The 14,251-nt window shown below is 38.6% G+C and overlaps 1 protein-coding gene across 5 annotated transcripts in view; it reads left to right on the forward strand.

Annotated features, from left to right (window-relative positions):
- Positions 1–5,971, forward strand: part of PAX3 (paired box 3) — a 61,119-nt gene extending 55,148 nt beyond the window's left edge. For 4 of the 5 annotated variants that reach the window (XM_018568490.1, XM_018568492.1, XM_018568491.1 and 1 more), the window contains exons 8-9: positions 3,727–3,973; positions 5,160–5,971. In XM_018568490.1, the coding sequence (XP_018423992.1) occupies positions 3,727–3,973; positions 5,160–5,194 (282 nt within the window). In that variant the 3' untranslated portion in view covers positions 5,195–5,971. The remainder of the gene's footprint in view (positions 1–3,726; positions 3,974–5,159) is intronic. The other variant, XM_018568494.1, reaches the window with a different exon arrangement.
- The last annotated feature ends 8,280 nt before the right edge of the window (positions 5,972–14,251 follow it).

The raw sequence follows: 14,251 nt of genomic DNA on the forward strand, positions 1-14,251 counted from the left end.
CCCCTTCCTACAATAAACAGTTGCCAAAACTACCTGGCTGTTTTCCCTGTGCATCATAGGCATAGACATGCAAACAATGGCAATCTTAGTGTACATATTAATATGAAAAACTTTCAGGGGTCAAATGGTGTCTTCAAGTGTGACACCCACCTAATGTATAGGGCCAACTTTATATGGCTAATTAATTAGGGATACAATCAGCTCACATTTTATGAATCCAGTGTAGTGTACATTATGTTGTGTGATAGAAGGAGTTGTGTGTATATATATGTGTTGATGTTTGAGGTGTATACTAGACCTGAGCAGACATAGGTATGCGAACAGAATAGCAGTAAACATACCTAAGCTAATTTAGTTAAAAAAGTGACAAGCTGGGGATCGTCAACCATTCACATTCCTTCTCTTCATTCCTTCTACAAAATTATCACACGAGTTTCAGCACACTATGCTTTTCTCTTTTCATAGGAAAGAATATGTAGGTTTTTAAAACAAAATCTTTTAAATATGTCTGACAGGCAGGGATTGGGAAAGCTCATATTTTCACAATGAAATAAAATGAAACCACCTGCAGGGACCATTAAAGTGATGTAGCGTTCCCTCTGGTTTAGTCATCAGCATCTGGGATGTTTGGTAGGCTGTGAAGTTTGAAGGATCGGGAAGTTCTGAATGTGTCATTATAGTTCTGCATAGATAAGAAGAGTATACACACTGGAGCAACTTAACTTCAGAGCACTGAACATTACCATTTTTTTTTGTATTTATTTATTTTTTGAAAGCTTTTTAAAAGCTCAAAGAATGATTAAAGTGGTCTTTGGCAAAAATGGCAAATTACTGCCATTAAAACAACACCGCTCTGCCCTCCAAATGTTATGAATTGAATGTATTTAATTCTGTTAATTGGACAAATGTGTGCGCATATATTAAAGCAAATGCAAAGCTGTACAACTCCAATTTTACTTATCTATTTGCTCATTGTGTAAATTAGTTGCCATTGTGGATAGCATTTTTATCCATGTGGTATAGTTGCCATCTAACCAGTAATGATAAAAGTTGACATTCGTGACAACATTGGAATGAACAGTTAATGTTTCACTATGGAGGTGGTGCCCTTTGGTCTCTAACATTAGAGGACAGTTGGACATACAGTACAATTGTCATCTTTAGAGCTCTGGGTAGTCAAGGCATTCATGGGCAGTTAAGGCAGTTCGTACATATACTTTAGAACTATTTAGCTCTTTGCCTACCCTTGTTGCATATGATTGATTAGAATACACAGTAGACATGCATTTACATCAATCATAAACATACAGTACCTATGTAAGATTTGTAAATATGTCCAGGACGTAATGGCCGCTTCCTCCTGTAATAGGACTAGCTTGTGTTGCTCAATATTCGTAACTATCTCTGGCTATGGTTGATACACAGCTCTGTTTTTTTTTTGTATAAAGATGTGGATGTACAATGCACAAAGTGTGGTAGTACAGAAACCAATCACAATGCCTTCATTGGTTAGCAAAATACTGATATTTGTTTGAGCTTTGCACATCATCATTGCTGTTTGCCCTGCTTTTTTAAATACAGGCCTGGAACCACTGAATTACTGATCACTCCACGAGTTCATATGTAGGAGTTAATTTACTAAAGGAGTACAGTGCACTTAGCAAAGTAAAAGTTCAATGAGCTTATTAAAAAAGCTGAAGGTTTGCTAAGTGAACTAGGCCAGCCTCTACTTTAGTTAGTCAACTCCAATGTATATACAAAAGAAGACACAAACATGATCATGGGATTCCCCATATACAGTTTTCTGGCAGATGCATTTTACAATAAGTAGTCATTGTTGGAGAAATCCCATGAAGACATAAGCCTGATTAAACCCACATGATGGAGATGTTCATATAAAAGTATGAGGGATAGAATCTGCCATTGTTTGATTCATGCCCGTGTGAACACAGTTAAGGAATTCACAGCCATTCCACTCAGCGGTAATAGCACAGAGCAGGTGGCACCATTTTTCTTAGAACTGGGAGATCTGGCCCCCATCTGTTTCACATCACAATAGAGAAATGCTCTGGACATCTTCAGGACAACGTGTCCAGCTTCCTGTGGTGAAAGCTTCCGTAAATTACACGCTACACATGTGTTAGGGTCAATATGAACTACACACATATAGTTAATGTTAACCCTTTTAGTAAGGAAACTATACCTTACACAGGGAAATGTCACTGGGTGCATTCTGTAGCTGCCCTACTTAGTTACAAATAGTGCAAAGTATAATAACCAATAGCAGCAAATTAGTAATAATTAGTATTTTATATTTCAATCAGCTGACTTCAGTAGTTTGGAGTATGACTGTTTTCTCTGGGTTACTATACTTTATTCTGTACACTTCTCTTACTGAAGTAAGTCTGTAGTCACCTTTATTTACTTCACCCCTTCACCCAGTAAAACTAATCCTATGTATAAAAGGGGACTGAAACAGATTAATTTAGAATCTTTGTAGTCCATAGCAACCTATCACGTTTAGCAATACCCCCATTCCCCAGGGCTAAATGCACTTTAAAGTACGTTTTTGAAGAGTATGTCAATCCGAATCAGATATTTGTATATGTGGAAGGTAATGGCAAGCTGAATGACCTTCTGCCTTAGCTCTTCAGTACACTAGCCACAAGACTACTTTACCTGTTGGAGTTTTTTTAAATTGAATTTATATTGTATGCAGCAGGAGGAATGAGGCGTGGAAAAAAATATTCCAATTGTAGAAAGATATAAAAATATGGTGGATAGTACCAAACATTAGCTGCAAGGTGACAGGAAACTCATCTAGACGGAGCATGAATGAAGCCATGGAAGATTAAGAAGCTCAAGCTCTAGGTTGGAATAGTTCATAGTGTGCTATAGATCCTTATTACATTATGGAAGTCCTCAGGAAAACATATCCGTTACAGTGCCCAACCTGGTTAAGGATACTGTCAATCCAAAGCTTAATAGATAACTTTCAAGTGTGTGAGAGCATTTCACAAAGGTCTGCCTCTGCAAACACTGATGTGCAGTCTTTCACATTGGAAACAAGAGCCTGTCTGGAACAGGAAACAAAGTTAACTAGATACTCACTAGTTTAGCATGGTGGATTAAACCAAGGTGACCATGACCTTTGCTTAGTTCTCTGTTCAGGTGAAAAGGTCAAGGCGCTCAGAAAAAAAAAAGAATACAGAGGTCATCAAGCCTGGGGCTACCACAGTTTTAGCTTCTAAACAGACATAAGCAGATAAATAAAATTATAATACATGCTAATTAAATGCAGGTAGCTTTGCAAGGCACTACATTCCAATTCAGTGGTGCTACATATAGATAACAACCTATAACCTTCAGCAAGGATATTTTTGCTTGTTTAATTATGACATGTTACCTATGTAATATGTAGGATGGATGCATCCTACTTAGTTCATGTGACTCAGTGTAAAAATATGCTATGTTTTTTTTTCTGGAGAGAATATAGCATTAAGTTATACCAGAAACATATGCTATGGCTGGTACTCTATTCTGTTAAAGGGTATTACTTAAAGACAGCAAGTGTGAAAGCATGATTTCTATAAAGCATTAAAAACAGAATGAGACTATATAATACAAAAAAGTGCTTTCATATATGTATTATATATATTTTTTAGCCAAGTAATTTAGTTGCAAAAATGTAAAATGTAACTTAACGTTTTTGTTTTTATCCTTTAGGTAATGGGTCTTCTGACTAACCATGGTGGAGTACCTCATCAGCCTCAGACTGATTATGCCCTATCTCCTCTAACCGGGGGCCTTGAGCCTACCACTGCTGTATCAGCAAGTTGTAGCCAGAGACTAGAGCACATGAAGAGTTTGGATAGCCTATCAACATCTCAATCATACTGTCCGCCAACCTACAGCACATCAGGATATAGCATGGAGCCTGTAACGGGATATCAGTATGGCCAATATGGACAGAGTGAGTATACATTATAATTTATCTGTGTAGTACACTATATGTCAAATGTATATAGACAACCCTCCAAATTACTGAGTTTAGGTGTTTCCAGTAAAGGGTACAGTTTCTGCTACAGAATACAGATATTTTAGACAATTGTGGCCTTCCAACAGTTTGGGGAAGGCTCTTTTCTGTTTCAGCATGGCTGTCCCCCTGTGTTCAAAGCCAGTTTTGACAAGTTTGGTATGGTGAAACTTGATTGGGCTTCACAGAGTTCTGACCACAATCCCACACACCTCTCAGATAAATTGAAATAGCAATTACAAGCCAGGCCTCCTCTTCCAAAACCAAGACCTGACATCACAAATGCTCTTTTGAATGAATGGATACACATTTCCACAGACATATCCTAAAATCTTGTGGCAAGCCTTCCTAGAAGAATGTAGGCTGTTTTTAAAGGGTGGAGGGCTACACCATATTAATACACATGGTTTTAGAATGGGATGTCATATAGGTGTGATGGTCAGGTGTTCACATACTCTTGTCCATAGTACATAGTACTCTTGTCCATAGTGCATATGCAGTAGTTTACTTGGCATTAAATATTTCTCAGAAGCTGAAAATTAATAGTGATCCTCAGAATTGCACGTGTGAGGTCATAGATTATCTCCAAAGCTTGAACTTTACTTTTAACTATTCCCATTCAGGCAGCAGGCAGTGTTCACATGCAGTGAGCTGACTTTTTATCAGATAATGTACAAAACAAGAAACATTGTGGCTTCCTACAGAAGGCTGATGACGCCCTTTTTTCACTGAGTCTCTTTTGTCTCCGGTGCTCGTTGATTGTTCTCTGAAAAACATCTGTTGCATAATTATTTGCTTAAGTGATGTCAAGGACATCTTGAGGTGATTACGTGCCGAGACATGAGACTTGACCGCCATTAGGTAAAACAGAAGGTTTTGCCCGACATGCAATAACCACGGGCATGCCCTGTATTAAAACCACATGTCTTTAATCAAGTCAGTTCAACAGTCATTAGCGGATATGATCACAGATTCTGAGGGGTTTGTCAAACTTGTCCCCGGAATAAAAATATTAGCCCGATTCTTTGATATACCAGTATTACATATGACAATGTCAAATTATGATTTAGGTTGGCTAGTGAACAAAATTGTTTTGATATCTAAGTTTCTCTCTTTTCCACAGGTGCCTTTCATTATTTGAAACCAGATATCGCATAGGATGACTGTCCCTCTGATGGTGTTATCTCCAAAAGTTTAGAGAAGATAAATACTCTCATCAATTTGTAGCTTAAACTGGAGCTCAACTACAAAATAAACAAAAAGACAATTACTGCTTCTCTAAAAGTGAAGTGCAAGATGGGAAATGCCACCATCCAGATTGCTGTTCAGGGCAAAATTGGATAGCTTGTGTGTCTGCTGAAAGGTGTCATCCGGCCTTACAAAACGAGCATCCACATCTTGGGTAGAGGTCACCAACTGTTTATGAATCCACACAGCTCTGGATAACAAGTTACACCTTTTTCCAAGTCCCAGATGAACTACTCAACACAGTACACCATCGTAGAATCCAAACCAATGCCAAAAATACTGATGGTGACAAGGTTTTTGGAGCAAGTTGGGAGGAATTCAATTTTAACTTTCTACCCGGTTTAATAGCACAGTGATGGACTAGGGTACGAAGACTTTTATGTTGCAAATGACCACACAAATGGGCAAGGAACAAGGAAACTCTGGGCCACATGATGCCCTGTCTTGAAGAAGTGCTGTCATTTTGCGGCTTGAATTGACTGTGTGGATAACATTCCAGTTTTTCATGTAATTATTATGAAGTGGATTTAGCCACTTAAAATTTATGCTTGATCTAAATAGAAAAAAAAGTTTATAAAGACTTAACTAGAATTAACACCCAACATTTAAGAACTCTGAGATGCATTTTGGAGTAATACATTTAAAAAAAATCAAAAGGATGATCCAGCACCAAATTTGGACTAAATTATATCAGTTACCTGACTGTCAGTCAATGTGCAATACCATATCTCACTTCAGTTTTCCTGTCAATGAATTTGTTTTTATTTGTAAACATATTTCATCTTTTTTTTAAATTTCTGGACTTTATTTGACACTTTTCTACATGAAAAGACCACATGCTCTATTTTTAGCACAGTGAAATGGCATTCCACCATTTTGTCTGAAATATGTTTACCTATGCTGAAGGTATAACAAGTTGTGGATTGATGGCTGTTGTTGAACCTTAAACCCAACATAGAATGCCAGTAGTTCAACAGTATCTGGCAAGCCACAGGTTGCTTCAGTGTTGCAAGAAGTCTTTGTAAAGCCATGTCAGGTGCTTAGACAATTGTTAAATAGGCCTTCAAAAAGGTAACAGAACCAGGGACTCTTGTGTTTGTTTATGGCTTTTCACATGATACATGGAATACTTTAACAACTGTAGCCAAACATTGCTGATGTGTAAAACTTGGAAAAAGGGATGTGAAATTGTCACCCATAGTAACCAATCAGATTCAAGCATGAGTTCAATTTAAAAAAAGTGCTAAAACCTGATTGATTACTGTATGAAACATCACATTTTTTTTCTTTGCTCCTTTTTATGCATTAGCCCCTCCATTTTATAACAAAGGAGTACTTTGTTTTAGTATGCCGCATCCCCAAAAGTCAGCAATATAAACTGCTGCTCATGCTATGTAGGTGATGTGCATTCTTAAATCAAACAACATGTAGGATAAAATGGCCTGTGAACCACTTTTATTGCTAGATGGGTATGCAATAAAAATAATTAACGGATTTTCTTGTAGCCAAAGTGAAAAGCCTTTGGCAGGGGGTTGAAGAGTTACAGTTTTATTTATTTCTTTGTTCTTTTTTGTCAGGTAAAGCGAGGTAGAGCGCAAAATACATTCCTTCAAGAATGATGGGTAATGAATTAGGGGTTTACGTAGGATAGACTTAGTGCTGAGATTACACTTTCGTCTTAGAGGTGATGGAAGAAGTCAAATTTTATCTGTGTTGTAGCTGGTATTACCGGCAACAGATGCTGCAATAAATATGTTTCATGTAAAAAGTGCAGTAAATATTTACTATTTATAATAAACTGTTTTAATAATGGTGGTCCAACTGTGTCTTTTAACTTGACTTTAAGGTACTAAAGTGCATTACCATTGTTACCAACAGGTGCAATCCATGCAAACAGCACTCTTGTTCTTAGGATTGGATCAGAAAAGGGAAATATTTACATTAGGAATAGTAGGGATGATTAAAACAAAGCAAATGGGGTTATGTTTATACATTACAATGGAAGTCTGAACACATATAAGATAAATGTAGACAGTATTATTATTTTGATGAACATATGCAAGCTTGCAATCCATACCCTCTTCATGTGTAACCAATTCTGCACTCGTTCCATATAATTGAAGCATGTTGAAGAACAGCAGGACTCATCTATTCTCTAAATCCTTTTATACCACCAAATTGAAACAACGTTAGAAATTGCTACACATAATGCTTTTCACATCACTGTAATGTTTTGCTGTGCAGGTAGATATACAAAATAGGTCATGCCAGAGGCGTAACTAGTGACCTCAGGGCCCCGATGCAAGAATCCATGAAGGCCCCCCAGCCCCCCCCCCCCCCCAAGAAGAAACAAATTAGATTTTTTTTGTAAACAAAATTTAGACAAGGGGGAAAAAAAAACACTCTCCTCTTTCATGTCCCCAGCTTCCCGCTCCCGGACCCCATGTCACCTTCATAGTTCCAGCTCCCTGTCTCCCCCTTCGTGTCCGCAGCAGCTCTCTATTCGGCAGCAGTTCTGTGTGATGAGTGGGCCGGGATAACACCGCTTCCCACTCATCGGCTGCTGCGCCGGCTGGATGATACTTCACGCTGCGCCCGGAACAAGGTGAGGGAAGCAGCGTGAAGCATGTAGGGCCCAGGACAGGAGGAAGAGGTCCCGCGACTAATATTAGCGGTTACCGGGATAATAAATATCCTGGTAATCAGCAGTCACCAGGGGCCCCTTCCTCCTGTCCTAGGCCCCCTCCAAGTGGCGTAACTCCACGGCCCGGTCGCAGCCGCGACCTCTGCGACCCTGGTAGTTCCGCCACTGGGTCATGCAATGTTTCCAATACAATTTGTGCAGAAAGCTTTAAGTGCCATCCTTGGAGACATGCCTTCTCCTGACCCTGGCTGCAGGTAAATTCTTACTTACAGTTATCAAAGCATATAATGTATATGTAAAGAAGACGTTGGGGTAGCCATAAAAATCGTGTTCCTGCTGTCTGATAATTGAATTAGGTTGGGATTGACTTGGTCTCCTTTAGAAACAAGAAATCCATTTTACCCAAGTCAGAATTCAATCTGGAAGGCAATGGCACACCCAATTACCTTTGTCAGACTTACTATACTGCCTTGCTCCCCCCCTATCTTCCATGTCACAGTAGGGATGTTCAGATACCAAGTACCGTACTTGGTACAAGTACATGTACAGATACTTTTCCAGCTGCATTGAAAGACTAGACTAGAGAAAAACTCAAAAGTTAGAAGGCAGCTGTCATTTTTAAGGAGCATTGGCTACGGGGTTCCTGGGATTTGTGCATCCGTGTTTTAATGTATAATTTTTATACATTAAAAACATCCCCCGAAAATCGGGGGTCTTCTTATACGCAGGGTATACAATGTATACCTATACATCCCTAATCTGTCAGCCCGCTGGATGTGCGGTAATACTGTATGTACGGTAGCTTCGGCTACATACAGTATACCGCGCTGAGCCAATCACGGTGAGCGATGCACACAACCTCTGCCAATCCAAGCTGGCTTTGTATTAATTAATTAATAGAATACATTGCTCGCCGTGATTGGCTCAGCGCGGTATATTGTATGTAGCTGAAGCTACTGTACATAAGTTTATATGTTTGTTATTTGTTATATATATATATATACCGATACCATTTTACTTGTCCTCATAGATACCAAATACTGATACCTTTTTCTTTAGTTTCATGTGACAGTTTTTCTAAAACAATACAGACTAATGATTTCAGGACAGTGGTGGAGCGCCAGAGCCCGGTCCCAGCTGCAACCGCTGCAACCCTGGTAGTTCTCGTGAAAATGCCAGTATCTGCACTGATACAGATACTGGTATCTGAACATTCCTATACCACAGACACTGACTTGGGGATGTGTCATTAGAAACAAAATCAATTTGAGAGCATTGCAAAAACAAATAGGCCACCATTTTTGTTTAATAAGTTATTTACTTATTTAATGAGAGTGACTACATAAATGAATTGTCTGTGCAAGTCTAGTTATATGTTGTAGAAAAGATATACATCAAGTCTCTTTCATTGCAATTAAAAGAAGGCTTGCTGGAATGCAGGTACATTGAACATAAGACTGGTAGAGAGGTAAGTGATGGAGTCATACACAAGAGAACAGAAGTCGGTTATGGTTATCACAGAATCCAGCCCAGTTTGGGTAGCTTCCTTTTGCAGTACAATATCACATTGTACGATTGTGTGTGGATGTCTTGCACATTGAAAATAAAGATCAGGTTTCCACTGCTGGTGTCTCTTTTGTTTTTCTGTTTTTGGGTTAAAGTATAGAGAGGGAGTATACTGTGTGTGTGACAAAGGAGAGGGTAAAGGTGAGAGAACTGTTTGGGTTAGATTTGGGAACGGGGGTGAGAGTAGGGAAGGGTACAAGCAGTGAAGGGAGAAATGAAATGAGCTGTGTAAGGGGGGCAGCGTGTACTTTAGTGATCTCATGCTATCCAAGCTAGTGGGAATTAAGCAGCATCTATTCCTTATGTGATGACATGGAATGCAGATTTGCAGATATTTCGCTTCCTGATTTCTAATTTACAGTTTACGTTTTTACATCTGTTGGATCTCTCTTCTTCTGGTAAGCCAATGTGCCTTGTTTGGGGGTTTGGTTTTACCCAAACTGCAGGTATGCAAGCCTTTGCTGCATTTAAAAGGTGTTAAGTTTTTATATTCTTTATATAAAAATAAACCAAATAAACCAACAGTACGTAGACTGTTGGTTTATTTGAGAAGACATACCTGTGAGGGAGGGAATGGTGCTTTTTACAGAATTCCAAAAATCCTGGAGCGTAGCACAGTCCCAAAAGATATGGTGGAGGGTACCCTCTGCTGATTGGCACTGCCAGCACCACTGAGAAACGTGTGGATAGATATATCTATGTGATATCTGACAGATCAAATATACAGTAGTTTTGTGGGTATCCTGTAGCAATGTGGAAGTAGCTTATATCTACTTTCTTGATATTTGCAGGTTTTCAAGGCCTTGTTTGTGAAAAGAATTATGCAGTCTTTTTTGGGCTTGCAAAAATGTCACAGGTTCTTCTCCCAGCTCTGAACAGGAGTTCTCAGTGATTTCGGTCTCCTAAAAGTGTGACATAAAAAATTGATAATGAGTTACAGAACAGAGTCTGGTCTAGACATAATTGTTCAAAGGGGATATTGGTCCAAGTCAATTTAAGGTTGTCGAGTAGGATACAAAGATAGGAGCTAAGTTGAAAACAGCACAAGAAGTCTAGTTCAGTTGCAAAGGTAGTTTCTAGCTCCACTCTACCCATAGGATGTATATGAGGTGAGAATTAAACCAGTCTGAAGATTTTTTTCTTGAGCAGGTTTGCGAGTCAGTGAGACCATCCCAAGATAGGGATAATTGCACTCTGCGTACTGGGAAAGAGTAGTAGTCCTGAAAATATACCTTACAATCCCTACTTTAAGGTGGATGTTGATAGACTACCTATAAGTCTGTAAGGGTTGCTTAACCAGGGTGGTCTGGTGAGGGGGTTGCAAGAAGGGCTTGTTCTAATTGAATCCAGGGTTTAAGGTCTTTCTGAGTGCCCCAGTCCAGTGGTCTAGTGAGGTGGGTGGCTTTGTGGTATTTTACCTGGTCTGGAAACCCAATTCTACCCTTCACCATTTCAGGAAGGTCAATATGGATCTGTTTTGTCCAGCCCATATGTACCTCAAGAATTGGGTTTGTATGTCCCTCAAGAGTCCTGGGAGAAATATAACTGGTAGTGTTTAGTCAAGATATAATAGGCACGGAAGCACATTCATCTTTATGGTACTATTACAGCCAAACCAGGTGAATATTTTTTTGCCCCATCATCATAAGTTTGGCGTGATTGTTATAGCTAAAGAACAGGAGTTCAAATATTTGTCAAAGTATAGCATGTATGTTGGTTCCTAGAGATTGAATGTGACATGTTGACCATTTAAAGAGCAAGTTTATTTTCAATCGATACTGCAAACTATCCTCTTTCACTATGCTCATGGATTCAGATTTAGAAAATTTAATTTTAAAGTTTGAGAATGTGCCGGAGCGTTAAAATTTTGAGAGTAGGACTGGAATGGATACCTCTGGGGACATGATGAAAGAGATTAGACCTTCCACATAAGTAGTTACTTTATGGCATCCCAGGATGGTTTAAAGTACTTGGATGTCAGCCTGGGCTCTGATGGTTCACAGGAAAGGTTCTAATATAAAAACAGGGGATAGTGGGCAGCCCTTTCTCATCCTCTTATGTATGCGAAAAGAATCTGAAATTGTTTTATTAATTTTGATGGATACTGAGGGTGAGTAGTAAAGCCAGAACAAAACGAAATTGACATGCCTACTGTGGAATAGAAATGGATCTTATCAGAAAAAGTGATTAGGTAAATATATTCTTTCCATTTAATTTAACGTTTTATGTCCTATATGCAGTATATTAACATTTACAGTATTATATTATTTCATATTAAAGTACCATTTCATTGTTTTCTGGTTTTGAATGTTTGCTTTCTCTCTGATTTGATACCTTTGTATTATAACCGCTGTATTATAAACTCTTAAAGAAAGGAAAGGGCAGAATAACAGCATCAAAATATGGAAAAAAGGGGAAGGGGATTTTCACAAACTTTAGATGAAATGAATTTGGTACTGATTAATGTTAGGTCTAAAATGTATGTACTGTAGCTGGAATTAGTTCCCAGCACATTACATACAGTACATACTGTACCTGCACAATTTAGTGTTACTTATTAGGCAAGAAGCAATGTACAGATTGTTGTATATTGATAACACAGAAAATGCACAGTTTGCTGACAGGAATATGTTAAAATCTGATGGGTTGGAATGGTTTTCTGCATCCACTTGACTAAATAGGTTTGAGCTTTACTGTATATATCCACTAGTCTCTGAGGATGTGCAACTGATTCAATGGAGGAATCCAAACTACAGGCAGCGCAAAAGAGATGTACATGATCACAATGACTCTACAAGGAAATAAAATGTATATACAAAGAGCAATGGCAGCTGGAAATCATTCTAGACAGTATGCTACAAAAATACTTGTTTATGGTTTTTGCATTATGACCACAATTGTGGGCTGATGCAGTCTTTGTACTCATTGACAGGACTGACTGTATTCCCTATTGCCAGTATTAGACCAATTACTAGATATAATGTTGCAGATGACATACTGTTCATGAGAGGAAAAGGCAACGGAGACTTCTTGATTCCCAGTGTCTTAGTGGTTAGCCTTGCAGCACTAGAGCCCTGGCTTTGATTTCCACTGTCTGCATGATATTTGTGTATTTATTACCTGTTTCTTCTCGCAATCCAAAAACATTCTGCTGGATTAATTCGGTTTTGCTCAAATTTGCCCTAACGAGAATGTGCATGTGTGTCTGTGTTATCAGTATTAAACTGTAAGCTGTATTTACTTTGCATACCTTATTATGTGGAAGGGTGATTGAATAATTGCAGTGAACACCATAATGTCTTCAGACATCCATCAGCTCACAGTCTGGACACCAACAAATACCATGTCCCTTTTGATGTTGAAGAAATACCTGGTGACCATGGGTAAAATGCGTATGCATTTTTTGTTCCTTTAATTTAACATTGACATTGTACCTTTTTTTCTGTTTAATAGTTTTTTTAGGTTTTGAAGAAGGTTACAATAGTAAAAAGTTAACAACCACCATATAATGTAGAAGTGTTAAACATAGAAGCGTAAAGTAACTGAACAGTCTTCAGGATAGTTCATTTTATGGTTAGTTCAGGGTTCTACATTGGGTTTTCAGAGGAGTGTGTGAGGTACAGTTGAATGTTTGGTGGTTTAAGAAAAAAACAATTGTTGTATCCATGACTTCATTGTGTCTGAGCATATGAAGTTCCAGTATAGTGTTGTCTGAAAATCAGCCAGACACGTGATGAATGATCTCCTTCAACATGGTAATTGAGTACTATGTTATACAACTATTAGATTTAAATTGCCTTTATGTAAGGATTGGGGGACATTGAATAATAAGATCACTTGTGTTTGTATGAGGATAAAACATATATGTGTGGATATCTTGTAGCCTTTTAGCTTTACACACCATTTTGTTTCTGTACCTTGTGGAGTTTCTTTTAAATGGTGTGGCTTATGAAATTGTGGAGAGGTGTACTGAGCAGTGTGATAGGCCGTGTGCAGATACATAACTAGAACCTTCAGTGCCCCGGTGCAGGAAACCATGAAGGGCCCCCCCATATCCCCGCTGCCATAGTACTGTGTGGTTAACAGGACGGCTGCAGAGGTCTCCAGCAAGAGCGGGGCCTCAGGCAGCCGCTTCAGTTTAAAAATGTAGTGTCGGTGTTCTGTCGAGAACGCCAACCTAGTATCTGCATTTGCGCACAGACGGGATTAACAAGGAAACCGGCATTTATTTACACAGTATTTGTTTGTAATGGTTAATGGTGACCGTTAATAATATGCCGTCCATGGCAGTGAATGATGGATGGAATATTATTAACAGTCACAATTAACAATTTAAGTTAAATACTTTGTAAATGAATGTCTGTTTCCTCGATAATACTGGTCTGTGTGCAAGCGCAGATGCTGAGGTCAGCAAATTCGACTACGTTGTCGTTCTCGACAGAACACCGGTATCTGCGTTTAGTATCGGGGCATTTTCACGAGAACAAGTACTTGTGAAAATGCCAAGTATTGGCACTGGTGCATCCCTACTTAAAAATATAATGCATTTCTGGGACTTGTAGTCCTACATAGTTGGAGCTATTCTGCATTGCTGTATAATGATTATACTTCAATGCAGAATACCCCCAGCTATGCGGGACTGCAAGTCCCAGCAATACATTATAATAAAAAAACAGCACTGCATTTGTTTGAATGAGTATGACCACTTTGAACATTTTTTGTGTATATTTTTACATGTGTATATGAAAACTTTCATG

Source organism: Nanorana parkeri, unplaced genomic scaffold, assembly GCF_000935625.1.
Source record: "Nanorana parkeri isolate BGI_ZX_2015 unplaced genomic scaffold, ASM93562v1 scaffold1197, whole genome shotgun sequence".
In the NCBI taxonomy this organism is placed as follows: domain Eukaryota; kingdom Metazoa; phylum Chordata; class Amphibia; order Anura; family Dicroglossidae; genus Nanorana; species Nanorana parkeri.